Source organism: Oncorhynchus tshawytscha, unplaced genomic scaffold, assembly GCF_018296145.1.
Source record: "Oncorhynchus tshawytscha isolate Ot180627B unplaced genomic scaffold, Otsh_v2.0 Un_contig_2672_pilon_pilon, whole genome shotgun sequence".
Taxonomy (NCBI): Eukaryota; Metazoa; Chordata; class Actinopteri; order Salmoniformes; family Salmonidae; genus Oncorhynchus; species Oncorhynchus tshawytscha.
The window spans coordinates 37,501-61,175 of NW_024609171.1; the positions used below are offsets into that span (position 1 = coordinate 37,501).

Genomic DNA, 23,675 nt, shown 5'->3' on the forward strand with positions numbered 1-23,675 from the left:
TTATGGATCCCTATTAGCTGCTGCCAAGGCAGCAGATACTCTTCCTGAGGTCCGGCAGAATGAAGGCAGTTATACAATTTAAAAAACATTATAAAACATTCGTTACAGAATTCACAACAAACTAAGTGTGTGCCCTCAGGCCTATACTCCACTACCACATATCCATAACACAAAATCCAAGTCTACGTTTGTGTATAGTGCATATGTTATCATGTGTGTGTATGCATGTGTCTGTGCCCATGTCTGTGTTACTTGACAGAGCCCGCCGTTCCACAAGGTGTATTTTTACCTGCTTTTTAAATCTGATTCTTCTGCTTGCATCAGTTACAGTACAATACAGTAGAGTACAGTACACTAGAGTACACTACAGTACACTAGAGTACAGTAGAGTACAGTACAATAGAGTACACTACAGTACACTAGAGTACAGTAGAGTACAGTACAATAGAGTACAGTAGAGTACAGCACAGTACAGTACAGTAGAGTACAGTACAATAGAGTACAGTACACTAGAGTACACTACAGTACACTAGAGTACAGTAGAGTACAGTACACCAGAGTACAGTAGAGTACAGTACACTAGAGTACAGTAGAGTACAGCACAGTACACTAGTGTACAGTAGAGTACAGCACAGTACACTAGAGTACAGCACAGTACACTAGAGTACAGTAGAGTACAGTACACTAGAGCACAGTACAGTACAGTAGAGTACAGTACAGTACAGTAGAGTACAGTAGAGTACAGCACAGTACAGTACAGTAGAGTACAGTACAATAGAGTACAGTACACAGTAGTTGAGTACAGTAGAGTAGAGTAGAGTACAGTACAATACAGTACAGTACATTACAGTACAGTAGCATAGAGTACAGTACAATACATAGAGTACAGTAGAATACAGTGCAATATAGTACAGTACAGTACAGTGCAGTAGAGTACAGTGCAGCATAGTTGAGTACAGTACAGTACAGTACAGTGCAGTAGAGTACATTACAGTATAGTAGAGTACAGTACAGTAGAGTAGAGTACAGTACAGTACAGTAGAGTACAGTACAGTAGAGTTGAGTAGAATACAGTGCAGTAGTTGAGTACAGTACAGTAGAGTTGAGAGTACAGTAAAGTACAGTACAGTGCAGTAGAGTACAGTACAGTTAGTACAGTACAGTAAAGTACAGTACAGTAGACAGTACAGTACAGTAGAGTACAGTACAGTGCAGTAGAGTACAGTGCAGCATAGTTGAGTAAAGTACAGTAAAGTACAGTACAGTACAGTGCAGTAGAGTACAGTGCAGCATAGTTGAGTACAGTACAGTACAGTACAGTGCAGTAGAGTACATTACAGTATAGTAGAGTACAGTACAGTAGAGTATAGTAGAGTAAAGTACAGTACTTTAGAGTACAGTAGAGTACAGTACAGTAGAGTTGAGTACAGGAGAGTTGAGTACAGTACAGTGCAGTGCAGTAGAGTACAGTACAGTAGAGTTGAGTAAAGTACAGTAATGTACAGTACAGTGCAGTAGAGTACACAGTTGAGTACAGCATAGTTGAGTACAGTACAGTACAGTACAGTACAGTACAGTAGAGTACAGTACAGTGCAGTACAGTACAGTAGAGTAGAGTACAGTAGAGCAGCATAGTTGAGTACAATACAGTACACTACAGTACAGTGCAGTAAAGTACAGTACAGTACAGTGCAGTAGACAGTACAGCAGTAGAGTACAGTGCAGCATAGTAGAGTGAGTACAGTACAGTACAGTACAGTACAGTACAGTACAGCAGTAGAGTACATTACAGTATAGTTAGTACAGTACAGTACAGTACACAGTAGAGTACAGTGCAGTAGAGTACACATTACAGTATAGTAGAGTACAGTACAGTAGAGTATAGTAGAGTAAAGTACAGTACTTTAGAGTACAGTAGAGTACAGTACAGTAGAGTTGAGTACAGGAGAGTTGAGTACAGTGCAGTGCAGTGTACAGTACAGCAGTAGAGTACAGTACAGTACAGTGCAGTAGAGTACAGTGCAGCATAGTTGAGTACAGTACAGTAAAGTACAGTACAGTAGAGTACAGTACAGTGCAGTAGAGTACAGTGCAGCATAGAGTACAGTACAGTTCAGTAGAGTACAGTAGCATAGTACAGTACAGTACAGTGCAGTAGAGTACATTAAGTACAGTACAGTAGAGTATAGTAGAGTAAAGTACAGTACTTTAGAGTACAGTACAGTACAGTACAGGAGAGTTTAGTACAGTACAGTGCAGTATAAGTACAGTACAGTAGAGTTGAGTAAAGTACAGAGTACAGTACAGTGCAGTGCAGTAGAGTACAGTACAGAGTACAGTAGCATAGAGTACAGTAGAATACAGTGCAGTAGAGTTGAGTACAGTAGAGTACAGTACAGTGCAGTAGAGTTTAATACAGTACAGTATAATACAGTACAGGGCTGTAGAGTACAGTACAGTAGAGTTGATTACAGTACAGTACAGTGCAGTAGAGTACAGTACAGTAGAGTACAGTACAGTGCAATAGAGTACAGTACAGTAGAGTTGAGTACAATACAGTACACTACAGTACAGTGCAGTAAAGTACAGTACAGTACAGTGCAGTAGAGTACAGTACAGTAGAGTACAGTAGAGTACAGTACAGTACAGTACAGAACAGTACATCGGCAGTCATGCAAACACACATACAATCACGCACACAGACACACATAAATATTGAAAGAATGAAACATATATGAGCGATGTTAGACTGAATGTGTCGTCACACAAAGCAAGCAATTATTCTCCTGAATAACTCCCTCCGACCATATGGGGATGTTTTTCATACACTAAGAATATAACCTTGACCCAGATCCTGAGAGGAGAGACTTGGCATCAGACCATAATGCCTCTATTCACTTTATAGTGCACTACTCTTGACTAGGGCTCATAGGGCTCTGGTCAAAAGTAGTGCACTCCATAGGAAATAGGTTGCCATTTGGGACACAGCCCATCAGTTCCTCTGAGAGGATCAAGAGGAGCCACCTGATTGAATACTTCACATGAATCCTTCCTTATAGAAACCATGTACTGGGGCCTTTGCTTTCACCTGCCCAGCCATGTTAGATCAGTGATTAGGTCAAGGAAGGGAAGAAGGAAGGATTCAAGATGTATTTGAACAAGACCCTTTTCTTTTTTATGGTACCTGACATTTGACCCCAAGTCTAATACAGCAGTTAACTGTTTCCCTGGAACTAGTTCGAGATTAAATACTGGGTCTGTGAGAGACAGGGGCTGTGTCCCAAATAGCACACTATTCCCTATATAGTGCCCTAGTGGTGAACTAGTAGTCCACTATATAGAGGATAGGGTGCCATTTGTGATGTACTAAGTGTCTATAGTATCTTGTAGCGATGGAGGAAGAGGATTTAAGGCTTGTAGCTTAGCCTTAGCACTTCCACTGTCTCAGCCGACCGCCTGAGGAGAGATAATCCCCCCCCCTCTCTCTCACAGCAGCGCAGGGCCTCAGACCTGACCTCCCTAGAGGGATCAGACACCCCTATCAGACACAGGCTCAGAGCCAAAAGGCCCAAACAGGACAGGAACAAAGACAAAGACAGGGACTCTTTGTCTACCTGGAACTACCAGAACAGCTTTATTTATAAACATTCTGATTTGGTCTATACGTCAACCATGGTTATATACAGTAGAGACAGTCTGTCCAAGAGTCTGTCCAAGAAGCCATTATTGCAACATTCTGTCTGGTTAGTCTTTCCAAGAGGCCGTTATTGTAACATTCTGTCTGGTTAGTCTGTCCAAGAGGCCATTAATGTAACATTCTGTCTGGATAGTCTGTCCAAGAGGCCATTATTGTAACATTCTGTCTGGATAGTCTGTCCAAGAAGCCTTTATTGTAACATTCTGTCTGGTTAGTCTGTCCAAGAGGCCATTAATGTAACATTCTGTCTGGTTAGTCTTTCCAAGAGGCCATTATTGTAACATTCTGTCTGGATAGTCTGTCCAAGAAGCCTTTATTGTAACATTCTGTCTGGTTAGTCTGTCCAAGAGGCCATTAATGTAACATTCTGTCTGGTTAGTCTTTCCAAGAGGCCATTATTGTAACATTCTGTCTGGTTAGTCTGTCCAAGAGGCCGTTATTGTAATCAGATTAAAATAGATACCTTAGTACTTGCTGTAGTATAAACAGACTAAAATAAACTCAGCAAAAAAAAAGAAACGTCCCTTTTTCAGGACCCTGTCTATCAAAGATAATTTGTAAAAATCCAAATAACTTCATAGATCTTATTGTAAAGGGTTTAAACGCTGTTTCCCATGCTTGTTCAATGAACCTTAAACAATTAATGAACATGCACCTGTTAGAATGGTCGTTAAGACACTAACAGCTTACAGACGGTAGTCAATTAAGGTCACAGTTATGAAAACTTAGGACACAAAAGAGGCCTTTCTACTGACTCTGAAAAACACCAACAGAAAGATGCCCAGGGTCCCTGTTCATCGCATGAACGTGCTGCAAGGAGGGATGAGGACTGCAGATGTGGTAAGGGCAATAAATTGCAATGTCTGTACTGTGAGACGCCCAAGATAGCGCTACAGGGAGACAGGACGGACAGCTAATTGTCCTCGCAGTGGCAGACCACGTGTAACAACACCTGCACAGGATCGGTACAGCCGAACATCACACCTGCGGAATAGGTACAGGATGGCAACAACAACTGCCCGAGTTACACCAGGAACGCACAATCCCTCCATCAGTGCTCAGACTGTCCACAATAGGCTGAGAGAGGCTGGACTGAGGGCTTGTATGCCTGTTGTAAGGCAGGTCCCCACCAGACATCACTAGCAACAATGTCGCCTATGGGCACACACCCACCGTCGCTGGACCAGACAGAACTGGCAAAAAGTGCTCTTCACTGACGAGTCGCAGTTTTGTCTCATCAGGGGTGATGGTTGGATTCGCGTTTATCGTTGAAGGAATGAGCGTTACACTGAGGCCTGTACTCTGGAGTGGGATCGATTTGGAGGTGGAGGGTCCGTCACGGTCTGGGGCAGTGTGTCACAGCATCATCGGACTGAGCTTGTTGTCATTGCAGGCAATCTCAACGCTGTGCGTTACAGGGAAGACATCCTCCTCCCTCATGTGATACCTTCCTGCAGGCTCATCCAGACATGACCCTCTAGCATGACAATGCCACCAGCCATACTGCTCGTTCTGTGCGTGATTTCCTGCAAGACAGAAATGTCAGTGTTCTGCCATGGCCAGCGAAGAGCCCGGATTTCAATCCCATTGAGCACGTCTGGGACCTGTTGGATCGGAGGGTGAGGGCTAGGGCCATTCCCCCCAGAAATGTCCGGGAACTTGCAGGTGCCTTGGTAGAAGAGTGGGGTAACATCTCACAGCAATAACTGGCAAATCTGGTGCAGACCATGAGGAGGAGATGCACTGCAGTACTTAATGCAGCGGGTGGCCACACCAGATACTGACTGTTACTTTTGATTTTGACCCCCCTTTGTTCAGGGACACATTATTCAATTTCTGTTAGTCACATGTCTGTGGAACTTGTTCAGTTTGTCTCAGTTGTTGAATCTTGTTATGTTCATACAAATATTTACACATATTAAGTTTGCTGAAAATAAATGCAGTTGACAGTGAGAGGACATTTCTTTTTTTGCTGAGTTTAGATACCTTGGTACTTGCTGTAGTATAAACATACTAAACTAGATACCTTGGTACTTGCCGTTTTCCATCTTTGTTGAGTCATAGTCTTCGACTAGCCGGCGGTTCTTGGTGGAATCTGATTCGTCTGGAAAGTAAGGCTCCTTCTCCAGGCTCTCTCTGACCGGCGTCTCATTGGTCTCTTTTGACCTTTGACCTTCGGCCAGGGACTTGAGCAGAGTGAAGTCATCGTTCTCTTGTTCTGGTTCTGCCTCTTTCTCCTCTTTAGGCCCCACAGCAGGTTTGGTGTCTGAGGGGGAGAGGGAAATATTTAAGAGGCTATATGAAGCTTCTGCCTCTGGGGGTGCTCCTCTTGAGCCAAAATGAGTCCACTCTATGGAGAGAAATATTGTCCAGAAAGGGCACACCTACCTTCACCCATAAATTGTTAGCCTAAAACTGAAGATTTGTGTGTTTTCATCAACTAAACTTCCATAGTGTATCTTTAAATAGAGAAGCCAGCCACCAAACCACCTTGTATCACTCTGCTGGTTTTCCTCTGTAGCTAAACAGCATTGGGCCTGGCTGGTTTTCCTCTGCAGCTAAACAGCGTTGGGCCTGGCTGGTTTTCCACTGCAGCTAAACAGGGTTGGGCCTGGCTGGTTTTCCCTCTGCAGCTAAACAGCTTTGGGCCTGGCTGGTTTTCCTCTGCAGCTAAACAGCTGGTTGGGCCTGGCTGGTTTTCCTCTGCAGCTAAACAGGGTTGGGCCTGGCTGGTTTTCCACTGCAGCTAAACAGGGTTGGGCCTGGCTGGTTTTCCTCTGCAGCTAAACAGCTTTGGGCCTGGCTGGTTTTCCTCTGCAGCTAAACAGCTTTGGGCCTGGCTGGTTTTCCTCTGCAGCTAAACAGGGTTGGGCCTGGCTGGTTTTCCTCTGCAGCTAAACAGCGTTGGGCCTGGCTGGTTTTCCACTGCAGCTAAACAGCGTTGGGCCTGGCTGGTTTTCCTCTGCAGCTAAACAGCGTTGGGCCTGGCTGGTTTTCCACTGCAGCTAAGCAGGGTTGGGCCTGGCTGATTTTCCTCTGCAGCTAAGCAGGGTTTGGCCTGGCTGATTTTCCTCTGCAGCTAAGCAGGGTTTGGCCTGGCTGATTTCCCTCTGTAGCTAAACAGGGTTGGGCCTGAGGTGCTTTATGAATACGGGGCCAGAGCCATGGGCTGCAGTAGGTGGTCTTGGAACCAGGGATTTGATTATAATCCCTATTAGCTGTTGCACATGAAACAGCTACTCTTCCTGGGGTCCACACAAAACATGACACAGCTACTCTTCCTGGAGTCCATACAAAACATGAAACAGCTACTCTTCCTGGAGTCCATACAAAACATGAAACAGCTACTCTTCCTGGGGTCCACACAAAACATGACACAGCTACTCTTCCTGGAGTCCATACAAAACATGAAACAGCTACTCTTCCTGGGGTCCACACAAAACATGACACAGCTACTCTTCCTGGAGTCCATACAAAACATGAAACAGCTACTCTTCCTGGGGTCCACACAAAACACACAGCTACTCTTCCTGGGGTCCACACAAAAACAGCTACTCTTCCTGGGGTCCACACAAAACACAAAACACCTACTCTTCCTGGGGTCCATACAAAACATGACACAGCTACTCTTCCTGGGGTCCATACAAAACATGAAACAGCTACTCTTCCTGGGGTCCACACAAAACACACAATACGTGTATAGGGTGTCCAATCAAAAACACAATTTTTTATATGTTAACTGTAGATAATTGTCTAAGAAAACCAATGGTCCAAACATCATGTCTCTATAATAATTCTGTAAAAGGTTATTGGAGTTTTTACCCTTGGAGGACGACTAAAATGAGTGTGACTGAAACAATAGAGGCCAGAGAAAGAGGCCAGGAAATGGCATCGTGTCAGCTAGGCTGGATTCTGTGCATGAATTAAGGCTACAGGCGACCTGACATCTCACTTTACTGTTGAACTAGTCATCTTTCTTCTCCAATCCACGGGACATAAAATAATATAGAGCTAAGATGGATAACGACATGACGTAGTATTTTCATATTTTAGTATACACTTTTCATATTCATTCAAAAATATTGTTCTTTTTCGAAGATTTCTCACAAAAAGAAGCATATCTCTGTGAAATATCAATGAAGCACTGAGCGTATACCAAGCTTTTTTCCCCCAAGCCGTTTACAGTGAATTCAGCTCGTGTCATGCTAATTTAGCCTTTTGTGACCGATGGAAATAAGTTTCCAGACGACGAACACAACATGTTAAATACTGTCCGCCCCACAGTGTGGAAACCACTGTGTTAGAGAAAGACCCCACTGAACGATTCAAACATGAATAATCATATTTGTCATTATTTTTTTACATAAGGAAGTTACATTTTATTAGCTAAGTGCGTTTTCACCAACTCTTGGTAGTGTGGGTGGACACCCTACACAGTACAGAACAGTTAAAGACAAGCACAACACAAGATCATATTGCATTGAAATAAGATAAAACAGTTATATATTGTGAAGACATCCAAGAGACAACAAAAATAATTCTTCCACACTATTCACATCCATATTCAAATGTATGTAATAACAATATTGATTGATTGCCTGAGAAGTATCCACTTACCTGCAGACTCCACTGCTGCTTTCACATCATCTGCCTCTGCAATCTGTGGAAAAGAACATGAACAGTGTAAACATTTCTCTGTTAATCATCTTCAACATAATAGCTTTGCTTGTTTACTGTTGCTCCAGTCTGGTTTGATATGATGTGGTTGATGTTTGAGAACTCTCCCCTCCACAAAGTCTATTTGACATGATATCAGTCTGGAGATAGCACGGGGGATAGTTTAGAGAGAGAGAGAGAGAGAGAGAGAAGGAGAGAGAGAGAAAGAGATAGTTTACCTGCTCCTGGATTGGTCTCTCCTCAGTCAGTCGTCTGTTGTAAACTACAGCTTTATCTGCAGGGAAAATAAAACCACAAAATATTAATACTACTAATCACCTTTATTATTATGGTCAGCAGCATTGTCATCGTCATAATCAACATCATCATCCGCATCATCATTGTTATCATCATCCTCATCGTCTTCATCATCATCACCATCATTACCATCACCACCATCACCACCATTCACTATCACATCTTCTGAGACATCTAAAACGTGTAATTTAGGTAGAAACAAATGTAGGACCAGCCAGCCTGACTGCTTCAAATCATAGCCTTAAAAAACTATCTTAAATCAGTTTTAGAAGAAACTTTCTCCAATGAACGACAGAGAAAGACATTGACTTGAATTTGAGTGGTCCAACATCATCAGGGTATTTTTAAGATATGCCTGCTTGGTCATGTGGGCCAAGTGTGGTTTTGGTTAATGTGGTTTATTGATGAGAAAGAGGGTACAGTCTAGGGCTACAGTGAGTCCTAACTCCCGACCCGACGGGACACAGCAGCGTCATAATCGGTTTAACAAACAAAAGATAAACTGCGTTGGAAATAGAACGCAATCGGCCTTACATCGCATGCAAACGACCAACGTCACAAACTATTTGTTTATTTGTTATTTCCTGCTCTATTTTAACTTGAATTGGCTTGTTTTATATATAATGTTTAAATATATTTTTAACATGTGAAAAGGGTTATAAATATAGCCTGGTCTAGTTAAAATGTACTTTAAAAGTGGGCTATAGGCCTAGCGAACTAAAACATATTCACACTGAAACCAGTCATCACAGATGTAGGCTACCAGCAGGCCATGTACTCACCATCCTCGGCAGGTGTGGGAAAAGCAGACATCTGGGAGACAGTCACAGCAAAAATCCCGAGCAGAAGGAGAACTCCCATTCCTTTGGACGCCATTCTGAAATAAAACATCCACTCAATCGGTGGCTGTAGGCTATTTTCCGCTAGATTACTCCCGGTTATAGCTGTCTTGGGGGTGTTGTGTTGTGTGGATGATCCAACCGACGATAGCGGTCACAAACTGCTGGATGTTTGGACAGCTCTGCTCTTCCTTGCTGGTGGTGCTGAAACTGACAACAGGGCTGCGCTTGGACTCTACCCGCTCTGGTTGTTACTTGGGCGGGGAGGGGCTCTTCAAATCTCCGCTCTCCTCTGGTGTTGTTGGAGCTGTTAACGACCTGCAGTGCTGAAACCAGGACACTCGCTATATTTAACTAGAGATAGATACACTGCCAGGCTCGTGGTCTATAAACTCCGTGTGAGCTGTCGTGAACTCACCTGCCGTATGCCGATAGTAGCTACCCGAAATAACACGATCTCTCTCTCTCGGTCGGACCAAACCGTGAAGGAGGAGAACAAAACGAATGTCCGCCCCTGATCGTGCGTCCTGTCCTGGACGCCTTAGCTTTTTATAGTCGATACTGTGGGCTGTCCCATTTTGCCTCATTGGAATTAGATACATCCATACATACACAACAAGTCAACATGGTTGTGCCCAGAGCAGTGTTGTGTTTCAGATGTTTTCCATGTTCCTCAGCCCCAGTTAATCTCCTGCTTTATGAGCCTTATGCTTCAGATGAATATACATGCTGTCTGCTGATTGGATAGATCTGTCTTAATGGGACTAAAGCTTTGAGTAGAGTGAACATGCTGAGCAGTGTGTTATCAGTTGTCCATTGAGGAACAGCACACACACACTTAGTAAAGAACAATTGCTACATGCTCAGGGCATTGTTCTGGGTCTGTCTGTCTGTCTGTCTGTCCGTCTGTCTGTCATATCCCTCAGTGCAGTGGCCCTTATCTCATTCTCTCTCCCCTGCTCTGCCCGTTCACTGTCTCCTCTCTTTCAATTTCAATTCAAGAGCTTTATTGGCATAGGAAACTTATGTTTACATACAGGCACCGGTTAGTCGGGCTGATTGAGGTAGTATGTACATGTAGATATGGTTAAAGTGACTATGCATATATGATGAACAGAGAGTAGCAGTAGCGTAAAAGAGGGGTTGGCGGGTGGTGGGTGGCGGGACACAATGCAGATAGCCCGATTAGCCAATGTGTGGGGGCACTGGTTGGACGGGCCAATTGAGGTAGTATGTACATGAATGTATAGTTAAAGTGACTATGCATATATGATAAATAGAGAGTAGCAGCAGTGTAAAAGAGGGGTTGGGGGGGACACACAATGTAAATAGTCCGGGTAGCCATTTGATTACCTGTTCAGGAGTCTTATGGCTTGGGGGTAAAAACTGTTGAGAAGCCTTTTTGTCCTAGTCTCTGAACTCCTCCCTATAGGCTGTCTTGTTGTTGTCGGTGATCAGGGCTACCACTGTTGTGTCGTCTGAAAACTTAATGATGGCGTTGGAGTCGTGCCTGGCCATGCAGTCGTAGGTGAACAGGGAGTACAGGAGGGGACTGAGCACGCACCCCTGGGGGGCTCCAGTGTTGAGGATCAGCATGGCAGATGTGTTGCTGCCTACCCTCACCACCTGGGTGCGGCCGGTCAGGAAGTCCAGCAGGAGTTAGATGAGGAGCAGGAGTTAGATGAGAAGCAGGAGGTAGATGAGGAGCAGGAGGCAGATGAGGAGCAGGAGGCAGATGAGGAGCAGGAGGTAGATGAGGAGCAGGAGGTAGATGAGGAGCAGGAGTTAGATGAGGAGCAGGGGGCAGATGAGGAGCAGGAGGCAGATGAGGAGCAGGAGGCAGATGAGGAGCAGGAGGCAGATGAAGAGCAGGAGTTAGATGAGGAGCAGGAGGTAGATGAGGAGCAGGAGGTAGATGAGGAGCAGGAGGTAGATGAGGAGCAGGAGGCAGATGAGGGCAGGAGTTAGATGAGGAGCAGGAGTTAGATGAGGAGCAGGAGGTAGATGAGGAGCAGGAGGAGGTAGCAGGATGAGGAGCAGGAGGCAGATGAGGAGCAGGAGGCAGATGAGGAGCAGGAGGCAGATGAGGAGCAGGAGGCAGATGAGGAGCAGGAGGCAGATGAGATGAGCAGGAGGCAGATGAGGAGCAGGAGGTAGATGAGAGGAGAAGGTAGATGAGAAGAGATGGTAGAAGAGGAGCAGGAGGTAGATGAGAGGAGAAGGTAGATGAGAAGAGATGGTAGAAGAGGACTGGTTCCCAATATGATAATGCTCTTCCTCTCTACAGCACCATACGTATCAAAGCTTAGCTACCACGTCCCTGTGATCAGTGTGTATCTACTGCCCTCTAGTGTGCTTTATATCAGTGTCAGAAGGCCCTGGTTCTCCTGTAGTCCAAGTCAGCAGCCCACATAGTATGGAACTGACACTGTCATTATGGGACATTCTGTATGGATGAGGTACGGAGCATGAGTCACTCAGTGAAAGTCTGCATGCTGTATGTATGCTGTGGGCTCCTGAGTGGCACAGCGGTCTAAAGCACTGCATCTCAGTGCAAGAGGCATCAGTACAGTCCCTGGTTTGAATCCAGGCTCTATCACATCTGGTCGTGATTGGGAGTCCCATAAGGCGGTGCACCATTGGTCCAGCATCGTCCAGGTTTGGCCGGGGTAGGTGGTCATTGTAAATAAGAATTTGTTCTTAACTGACTTGCCTAGTTAAATAAAGGTAATAAATCATACTACTGTATATAAAAGAAAACTAAATGAGTATGACATGCTGGTGTTTTAAAGAATACTCAATACAAGTTTGACATACTGGTAGTTCTACCTCAAAACATTCTATTCTCACTGAACCATGCTGCCTACTAACACATGGTGGTTCATCATTGCCCTGCCTTGCAGTAGGTGCACAACTTCCTTCCTGTTTCCTGACGATATTGAACATCAAACCTTTCTCATGGTGATCTGAGAGCATCTAATTGTAACTATTAGGATATGTAATGTATGTCTTATGATTATGGGGTTATAGAGATAAATGTTTCAAATGTTGCTCTAGGTGCCACAGTACATGTAATACTTTATAGGTCGTACGTTATATGTATTGTGATTATGTTTTACATACTTAATACAATATGTTTCCTGTTCCTTTTACTTGTCTGTCTCAGCAGTCAGTTTGTGTCCCAAATGGCACCCTATTCCCTATACAGTTTACTACACATATCCCTATTGGCCCTTATCAAAAGTAGTAGAACATACAGGTATATGTAACAATTCTCATTAGTGGAAGGAGAGGAGGACCTAAATGCAGCGTGGTAAGTGTTCGTCATATTTTAATAGAAAAACTGAACACTACATAAAATAACAAGGAAGAGAAAACGAAACAGTTCTGCCTGGTGAACAGACACTAAACAGAAATCAAACACCCACAACCAACATGGGGAAAACAGACTACCTAAGTATGATTCTCAATAAGAGACAACGATTGATAGCTGCCTCTGATTGGGAACCATACCAGGTCAAACACATAGAAATACAAAACATAGAACAAAACATAGAATACCCACCCACATCACACCCTGACCAAACTAAAAAAATAGAAACATACAAAGCAATCTATGGTCAGGGTGTGACAGTAATACACTCCAGTCCATCCACGTAGAGTCAATGGTCAGGGTGTGACAGTAATACACTCCAGTCCATCCACGTAGAGTCAATCTACGGTCAGGGTGTGACAGTAATACACTCCAGTCCATCCACGTAGAGTCAATCTACGGTCAGGGTGTGACAGTAATACACTCCAGTCCATCCACGTAGAGTCAATGGTCAGGGTGTGACAGTAATACACTCCAGTCCATCCACGTAGAGTCAATCTACGGTCAGGGCATGACAGTAATACACTCCAGTCCATCCACGTAGAGTCAATCTACGGTCAGGGCGTGACAGTAATACACTCCAGTCCATCCACGTAGAGTCAATCTACGGTCAGGGTGTGACAGTAATACACTCCAGTCCATCCACGTAGAGTCAATCTACGGTCAGGGTGTGACAGTAATACACTCCAGTCCATCCACGTAGAGTCAATGGTCAGGGTGTGACAGTAATACACTCCAGTCCATCCACGTAGAGTCAATCTACGGTCAGGGTGTGACAGTAATACACTCCAGTCCATCCACGTAGAGTCAATCTACGGTCAGGGCGTGACAGTAATACACTCCAGTCCATCCACGTAGAGTCAATCTACGGTCAGGGGTGTCCAGACGTAGAGTCAATCTACGGTCAGGGTGTGACAGTAATACACTCCAGTCCATCCACGTAGAGTCAATCTACGGTCAGGGCGTGACAGTAATACACTCCAGTCCATCCACGGTCACGGTCACGGTCAGGGGCGTGACAGTAATACACTCCAGTCCATCCACGTAGAGTCAATCTACGGTCAGGGCGTGACAGTAATACACTCCAGTCCATCCACGTAGAGTCAATCTACGGTCAGGGCGTGACAGTAATACACTCCAGTCCATCCACAGAGTCAATCTACGGTCAGGGCGTGACAGTAATACACTCCAGTCCATCCACGTAGAGTCAATCTACGGTCAGGGCGTGACAGTAATACACTCCAGTCCATCCACGTAGAGTCAATCTACGGTCAGGGCGTGACAGTAATACACTCCAGTCCATCCACGAGAGTCAATCTACGGTCAGGGTGTGACAGTAATACACTCCAGTCCATCCACGTAGAGTCAATCTACGGTCAGGGTGTGACAGTAATACACTCCAGTCCATCCACAGTCAATGGTCACACTCCAGTCCATCCACGTAGAGTCAATCTACGGTCAGGGCATGACAGTAATACACTCCAGTCCATCCACGTAGAGTCAATCTACGGTCAGGGCGTGACAGTAATACACTCCAGTCCATCCACGTAGAGTCAATCTACGGTCAGGGCGTGACAGTAATACACTCCAGTCCATCCACGTAGAGTCAATCTACGGTCAGGGTGTGACAGTAATACACTCCAGTCCATCCACGTAGAGTCAATGGTCAGGGTGTGACAGTAATCCAGTCCATCCACGTAGAGTCAATCTACGGTCAGGGTGTGACAGTAATACACTCCAGTCCATCCACGTAGAGTCAATCTACGGTCAGGGCGTGACAGTAATACACTCCAGTCCATCCACGTAGAGTCAATCTACGGTCAGGGCGTGACAGTAATACACTCCAGTCCATCCACGTAGAGTCAATCTACGGTCAGGGCGTGACAGTAATACACTCCAGTCCATCCACGTAGAGTCAATCTACGGTCAGGGCGTGACAGTAATACACATCCAGTCCATCCACGTAGAGTCAATCTACGGTCAGGGCGTGACAGTAATACACTCCAGTCCATCCACGTAGAGTCAATCTACGGTCAGGGCGTGACAGTAATACATCCAGTCCATCCACAGTCCATCAGGGTGTGACAGTAATACACTCCAGTCCAGAGTCAATCTACGGTCAGGGCGTGACAGTAATACACTCCAGTCCATCCACGTAGAGTCAATCTACGGTCAGGGCGTGACAGTAATACACTCCAGTCCATCCATCCACGGTCAGGGCGTGACAGTAATACACTCCAGTCCATCAATCAATACGGTCAGGGCGTGACAGTAATACACTCCAGTCCATCCACGTAGAGTCAATCTACGGTCAGGGCGTGACAGTAATACACTCCAGTCCATCCACGAGAGTCAATCTACGGTCAGTGACAGTAATACACTCCAGTCCATCCACGTAGAGTCAATCTACGGTCAGGGCGTGACAGTAATACACTCCAGTCCATCCACGAGAGTCAATCTACGGTCAGGGCGTGACAGTAATACACTCCAGTCCATCCACGTAGAGTCAATCTACGGTCAGGGCGTGACAGTAATACACTCCAGTCCATCCACGTAGAGTCAATCTACGGTCAGGGCGTGACAGTAATACACTCCAGTCCATCCACGAGAGTCAATCTACGGTCAGGGTGTGACAGTAATACACTCCAGTCCATCCACGTAGAGTCAATCTACGGTCAGGGCGTGACAGTAATACACTCCAGTCCATCCACGAGAGTCAATCTACGGTCAGGGCGTGACAGTAATACACTCCAGTCCATCCACGTAGAGTCAATCTACGGTCAGGGCGTGACAGTAATACACTCCTGTCCATCCACGTAGAGTTTCACATTAATATTCATATCTTCACATTCCCGTTTAACTTGAAATAACATTATCACACATTCATATCTACAGTATGTTGTTATCAATAACCTATAGACTACATATGTCTACAGTAATGTACTGTGCATTAAGTCCTGCAGTAAATTGCTGTCCCCCAAACTGATGTTCTTTTCTTCTCATTTTTATACAGACAATTTTTGACTTCACTGTGGATGTGACTCTAGACCCTGATACACCACATCTCTATACGTTCATGTGTCCTAGAGTAATTTACTGAGCAGTTAAATGCAGTCCTGCATATTGATATGTTTATTTAATCATTCTAATAAAGTGTGTGTTTCTCTCAACAGGGGATGGGATTCTAGATCCTGATACAGAACATCCCAGATTCATCCTGTCTGAAGATGGGAAACAAGTGAATTGTGGAGACATAAAACAGGATCTCCCTGACACCCAGAGAAGTTTATAATGTTCTCTATGTCCTGGGAAAGGAGGGCTTCTCCTCGGGGAGCTTCTACTATGAGGTGCAGGTGGAGGAGAAGACTTGGTGGATTTTAGGAGTGGCCAGAGAGTCCATCAACAGGAAGAAGGAAATTCACCTGAACCCTGAGAATGGATGTGTGTGCAAGTGTGTGTGTTACTCACAGTCTGAATGAATTGCAATCTGTTTATCACTATATGATTATTCTAACAGAGGAAATTCACCATGTACAATTGATGCTGAATGTCATCCTATTGAGGTGCCAGAATTTGGGGTGAGCTGTTGTAACTTCTCATGGGATATGTTCTGTGTTGGACTGTGATGTTATGCCTTTCATAGACTCCTGTAATTTCTGCACTCTAACACAAGGCCATTGTGTTCTGGAACTGTTGCTCGTATAAATAACTGTTGTGTAACAATATGATAGTATTATCACCTCCCACTATATAAGGGACATGGAACCATTTACTCTTGGAGTTCTTCACTGTGAAATCAGAGACAGATCTCCCTCACAACTGCTTGATTAAAGAAGTTTCTATTATACAATTAAATAGTCTCTGCCTTAGCCTTTGGATGGGGTTTTCCACAACATTTGGTTCCGTGACCCGGATGAGAGCGACCTGAATTTTTGATCCATTTCGCTCGGCTTGGACCCAGACATCCCTCTGGCCACAACAAAACAAGGTAAAAGACCTTATTCAAGATTCTCTGTGAGGGACTGTCTGTTTTCCAGCTGAGCCTTAATGGAGAAAGATCTCTTGTCCTCCTCATTCCCAAAATGTAGGGGTTCCATTTGGCTGAACTATTTCCCTATATTTTTACCTTTATTTAACCAGGCAAGTCAGTTAAGAACAAATTCTTATTTTCAATGACAGCCTAGGAACAGTAGGTTAACTGCCTGTTCAGGGGCAGAATGACAGATTTGTACCTTGTCAGCTCGGGTTTTGAACTTGCAACCTTCCGGTTACTAGTCCAACACACTAACCACTAGGCTACCCTGAATCTGTCTTAAGAAAGGATTCAGAGGAGGTAAAGAAATTTATCCAAAGAGTAAATCTAAGGAAACTGATTAAGTGTATCTAATAGTAGGGATTTGTTTTCCTATAATCACATGAAAATACTGTTGGATCAGTGCCCTCTACTTATATTGGCACCCATGGTACATATGAGCAAAACAGGCTGTAAATAAATGTCTTTGCTGTTTATCCTCTTGGTCTTGCATTCCAAATATTCACACAAAAAAATCCAACCTTTAATTGAAGTAAAATGATTGAAAAAAATAAATGTGAAATAAATGAAAAAATATTTTTCTCCAAAACACAATTATTGGCACCCCTAGAAATTCTTATGATTAAAATCTAACTGATGTATATTCCCATTCATATTTGACATTTTTAAGTTCACCTGAGTGATTAGGAATACTTAAGTGGTACTGTCTCCACCCTTGCACAGCTATTTTCAGCTTTCTCCAGAGATGTTTAATCGGATTCAAGTCCAGGCTCTGGCTGGGCCATGTTGGGGAGTAATCAGAATTAGTTGGTAACATAGGTAAGATGTTTTATATTCATCATATGTTTGTAAGTTACTTCTCTTCAGAATGTTATTTTTGTATAATACTGTGGTGGGGTTGCAGTATCTGTTCTATGTCAAGACTAAGTTACTTGGGCCGGAGAGAGGGGAGAAGTCAAGCGTGTATCTCTTGGCTCCACAATGTCTGTGTGCCAGTCAGTGTGTCTCTGTGATCTTGTCAAGATAGGATGGATTTGATATATGGCTGTTGATATGGAGGATTTGTTTATGGTTCTGAGTTTGAGAAAAGAACATAGTTTAGGAGACAAAGCTGAACGATAAATTATGCCTATGCTGTCTCACTATGTGTGTCTTTGCTATAAAGGATCTCAGTTGAAATGTGTAAGGGACTCTCAGAGAATTCAATGACAGACACTGAATTGATCTGAGAGTCACAGGGTTGTGATAGAGCTCATATAATTAAAGATGGACTTTGATAACTAACTATGACTTGTGTGTGTGGTTTGCTCCCATGATTTGGTAAATAGAGGAAATTTCCACAACAGCCACATTCAGAGACTTGTCTTGAAGCCACTCCTACTCCTTCAATGTCTACTCTCTTACACTGTGTCTACCCTTTCACCTCTCTTTCATTGTCTCTACTCGTTCACTGTCAACCCTCACACTGTCTCCTCTCTTTCACCATCTCCCAAGATTTACTGTTAGTTGGAATGGTTCCTTATTTTCTATTTAACCTTTATTAACTAGTCAAGTCAGTTAAGAACAAATTCTTTTTTACAATGACAGCCTAGGAACAGTGGATTAACTGCCTTGTTCAGGGGAAGAACAACAGATGTTTATCTTGTCAGCTCAGTGATTCGATCTAGCAACCTCTCAGTTACTGGCCCAATGCTCTAACCACTACGCTACCTGCCACCCAAGTAGTTGATATAATGAAGGCTCCAGATTGCATGAAATGGCTAACATATTCCACATTTCACAACAACCCCCTCTATAGTCAATAATTACAATAGAAATGGTAATCATGTTATAATGATTATCTTTATTACATTATTTGTATCATTAAATTATATGTAGACAAACAGTATTACAAGTAAACCAAAATGTTTTCATGTCCTGTCACACACACATGAAAAGGTACTTCAGACAGGTCCAAATGTGATTGGTGGTAGAGAATCTACAAAAGGTTGAGAACCTCTGGTATAGAATACAAACCAAACACTGATACAAACCCTACAGTCATAAACAGAATGTCTGGTTCACATATTGATTGTGGATGCCTCAATCAATATGTGACATATGGATGGTAATATAAAGAGGACAGACTTAAAAACTGAAAGGAGAGTATGCCACCTCTCACCTACTTCCTCATAAGTTAACTCAAGCTGATTAAAGTGTGGATTCCATCTCATCTACAAGAAAAACAAGTTATGTTGAAGCTACTTCCCTGCCTTGCAGTAGACACACCAGATGTATTTTCTCTCCAGTCTTTCCCCACAGGCCAGCGAGCTTTAAGCCAAACTCTTCTCAATTGTGATCTGCGTGAATCTAATCGTAAGTATTATTTGTATATATGTTTAAAGTTATCAGAGAAAATATAGTTAATGGCAGAAATGCTTTATACTAATAAATCCCAGCAATTAATATTCAAGTCAATGTTGATGGTTGGCAATAGCTGTGTGAGAGAACCAGACAGGCCTTGATAAAAAGGCCAAGTTTAGCATATTTAACAAAGTCTGTCTTGAGTAGTCTTTGGCCTGAGGTGATTAAATAGTGTGTGTGTGTGTGTGTGTGTGTCTGTCTGTCATATCCCTCAGTGCAGCTGTCAGGGATTATGGAGATAATGGGAGAAATGTTTTATATTATTAAATAAAAGCAACAAGTTTCACATATTTTTAAAAGTCTGCCTTAATTAGTCTTCTGTCAACCCCCTCTAAAGTCAATAATAACAATGGATTTTATTTGACCTTTAATTAACTTGGCAAGTCAGTTAAGAACAAATTCTTATTTTCAATGGGTTAGAACGACAGATTTGTACCTTGTCAGCTCGGGAGTTTGAACTTGCAACCTTCCTGTCACTAGTCCAACGCTCTAACCACTAGGCCACCCTGCCGACAGTATGTATTTCTGTACATGATCACGTGCTTTAGGCTGCACCACAGGCTATCTGACATGGCCAGAAATGGTGGATAAATGAAGATAGTTGACTACTGTCGTTTACCAATTTAAAAAAGTTGTCATTTCCCGTCTACTTAAGGGGGCGGCTCTCCCATAGGCACCAATGCGATAGCAGATGGGTGTGGTCTTCTTAGTTCATTGACTTCCATTGAAAAAATAAATTAGGGTGTGGCATGTTCCACTTCCTCTTCCATCTCTGCAATGACATGTCCCTGTGATCAGTGTGTGTCTACTGCCCTCTAGTGTCAACTTGATGTCTGTGCAATAAGGCCATAGTTCTCTTGTCGTCCATGCCAACAACCCACCACAGTGGATGCCACAATCAATATGTGACATATGGATGGTAATATAAAGAGGACAGACTTAAAAACTGAAAGGAGAGTAAGAAAAACATCCAGTGAAAGTGAACAAACAACAGGTTTAGGGAAGTGGAGGATCCCTCAGCGATCGCTTGCATCTCTCACAGGTGGCTGCTGGCACGTTCATTTGGGAGGACAGACTCATATTAATGGCTGGAACGGAATTAATAGAATGGTCTCAAACACATGAAAGACCTGGTTTTCATGTTGCTGATACAGTTCCATTTACTCCATTGCAGCCATTATTATGAGCCGTCCTCCCTTACCAGCCTCCTGTGATCTCTTTGTGTGACATCTCAGTGTAGCCAGTTTAATAGAGTTTTGTTTCCATAAACTATGCCACCTCTCACCTACTTCCTCATAAGTTAACTCAAGTCAAGTTAACTCAAGCTGATTAAAGTGTGGATTCCATCTCATCTACAAGAAAAACAAGTTATGTTGAAGCTACTTCCCTGCCTTGCAGTAGACACACCAGATGTATTTTCTCTCCAGTCTTTCCCCACAGGCCAGCGAGCTTTAAGCCAAACTCTTCTCAATTGTGATCTGCATGAATCTAATCGTAAGTATTATTTGTATATATGTTTAAAGTTATCAGAGAAAATATAGTTAATGGCAGAAATGCTTTATACTAATAAATCCCAGCAATTAATATTCAAGTCAATGTTGATGGTTGGCAATAGCTGTGTGAGAGAACCAGACAGGCCTTGATAAAAAGTTTTGCATATTTAATAAAGTCTGTCTTAAGTAGTCTTTGGCCTCAGGTGATTAAATAGTGTGTGTGTGTGTGTGTGTCTGTCTGTCTGTCTGTCTGTCTGTCTGTCTGTCTGTCTGTCTGTCTGTCTGTCTGTCTGTCTGTCTGTCTGTCTGTCTGTCTGTCTGTCTGTCTGTCTGTCTGTCTGTCTGTCTGTCTGTCTGTCTGTCTGTCTGTCTGTCATATCCCTCAGTGCAGCTGTCAGGGATTATGGAGATAATGGGAGAAATGCTTTATATTATTAAATAAAAGGACCAAGTTTTACATATTTTTGAATGTCTGTCTGAAGTAGTCTCCTGTCTTAGGTCTCAGGTGGTCTCAGGAGGTATAATAAATCCAGATTTTATCATATGATCCATAACATCACCTACTTTGAATCACATTGCGGGTCTAGAGCTCAGGATCTTTATGTTTTATATACCTTATGTTATCCTCTCTTTCAGAAATAATGTGGACTTGGACATACTGTCTGTGTGACTATCTCCTGCTTCTCCTTCAAAGAGCAGGCTCTGGTAGAGTGACCTCACATGTTCTTTGTGTGTGTGTGTGTGTGTGTGTGTGTTGTGTGTGTGTGTGTGTGTGTGTGTGTGTGTGTTTGTGTGTGTGAATGATGTGAGGATTTCCATGAATGATGGCTACGGTTTGCACTTTCGGTACTAGGCTATTCCATTGGCAACCAAGCTAAATCAAGCAAACCTTAAGTATTTGGGCCAGGTTTGGTGTTGATCTTTAGTGTGGTCTGTTAAAGTCTGAAATGGACCAACAGCTGATGATGTGCATGGTCGTTTTTGATATTGATTGGTTGTTTTTCTTTCCAGAGAAGTTTGAGGTTCTTGGTCCGACTTGTGCCATTGTTGCTGTGGCTGGTGATGACATTCTACTCTGTTACGTCAAACCTACATCAGTGCTGAGGACATGAGAGTTGACTGGTTCAGCATCAACCTCCCTGACCCTCAGTCAAACATTAGAGTCCATTTTTACCAAGACGGTAGAGACAAATACCATGATCAGATCCACTCCTACGAGGGAAGGACATCGTTGTTTAAAACCTCTTAGGGCTGAGAGCCCGCTAACGGAATCAATATGACAACAGCCAGTGAAAGTGTAGGGCGCCAAATTCAAAACAACAGAAATCTCATAATTAAAATTCCTCAGACATGCAAGTATTTCACACCATTTTAAAGATACACTTCTTGTTAATCCCACCACAGTGTCTGATTTCAAATAGGCTTTACGGTGAAAGCACCACAAACGATTATGTTAGGTCAGAGCCAAGTCACAGAAAAACACAGCCATTTTTTCCAGCCAAAGATAGGAGTCACAAAAATTGGAAATAGAGATAGAATGAATCACTAACCTTTGATGATCTTCATCAGATGACACTCATACGACTTGATGTTACACAATACATGTATGTTTTGTTCGATAAAGTTTATATAAAAAAATCTCAGTATACTTTGGCGCGTTATGTTCCCAAAACATCTGGTGATTTTGCAGAGAGCCACATCAATTTACAGAAATACTCATTATAAATGTTGATGAAAATATAAGTGTTATACATGGAACTTTAGATACACTTCTCCTTTTTACAACCGCAGTGTCCGATTTCAAAAAGCTTTACGGAAAAAGCAAACCATGCAATAATCTGAGTACGGCGCTCAGAGACCAAACAAGCCAAAAGATATCCGCCATATTGTGCAGTCAACAGAAGTCAGAAATAACATTATAAATATTCACTTATGATCTTCATCAGAATGCACTCCCAGGAATCCCAGTTCCACAATAAATGTTTGTTTTGTTCGATAATGTCCATCATTTATGTCCAAATTCCTCCTTGCTGTTAGCGCGTTCAGCCCAGTAATCCAACTTCATGACGCACAAGCAGACGAAAAGTCCAAAAGTTCCGTTACAGTCCGTAGAAACATGTCAAACGAAGTATAGAATCAATGTTTAGGATGTTTTAACATAAATCTTCAATAATGTTCCAACCGGAGAATTCCTTTTTCTGTAGAATTGCGATGGAACAGAGCTCGCTCTCACGTGAATGAGCATCACGAGCTCAAGGCATTCTGGCAGAGCCCTGACTCATTTCCTCTCATTTGGCCCCACTTCACAGTAGAAGCATAAAACAAGGTTCTAAAGACTGATGCCATCTAGTGGAAGCCTTAGGAAGTGCAACATGACCAATATCCCACTGTATCTTCAATAGGGAATGAGTTGAAAAACGACCAACCTCAGATTTCCCACTTCCTGGTTGGATTTTTTCTCAGGTTTTTGCCTGCCATATGAGTTCTGTTATACTCACAGACATCATTCAAACAGTTTTAGAAACTTCCGAGTGTTTTCTATCCAAATATTCTAATAATATGCATATATTAGCAACTAGGACTGAGTAGCAGGCAGTTTACTCTGGGCACCTTATTCATCCAAGCTACTCAATACTGCCCCCAGCCATAAGAAGGTTTAAAGAGGAACTGAAGAAGGGCAACACCTCTTTGAAATTGACCAGGGTACAAGGCACTGATGATGGACATTATCAAATCAAATCAAATGTATTTATATAGCCCTTCGTACATCAGCTGATATCTCAAAGTGCTGTACAGAAACCCAGCCTAAAACCCCAAACAGCAAGCAATGCAGGTGTAGAAGCACGGTGGCTAGGAAAATAAA

The 23,675-nt window shown here is 43.2% G+C and overlaps 1 protein-coding gene across 2 annotated transcripts in view; it reads right to left on the bottom strand.

Annotated features, from left to right (window-relative positions):
- The window catches only part of LOC112248156 (secretogranin-3), a 31,540-nt gene extending 21,381 nt beyond the window's left edge, over positions 1-10,159 (bottom strand). The window contains exons 1-4 of one of the 2 annotated variants that reach the window (XM_042314401.1): positions 9,454-10,159; positions 8,593-8,648; positions 8,315-8,357; positions 5,736-5,963 (exon numbers count right to left, since the gene is read on the bottom strand). In XM_042314401.1, the coding sequence (XP_042170335.1) occupies positions 5,736-5,963; positions 8,315-8,357; positions 8,593-8,648; positions 9,454-9,562 (436 nt within the window). In that variant the 5' untranslated portion in view covers positions 9,563-10,159. Of the gene's footprint in view, positions 1-5,723; positions 5,964-8,314; positions 8,358-8,592; positions 8,649-9,453 lie in introns of both variants that reach the window. The other variant, XM_042314400.1, reaches the window with a different exon arrangement.
- Between the last annotated feature and the right edge of the window lie 13,516 nt (positions 10,160-23,675).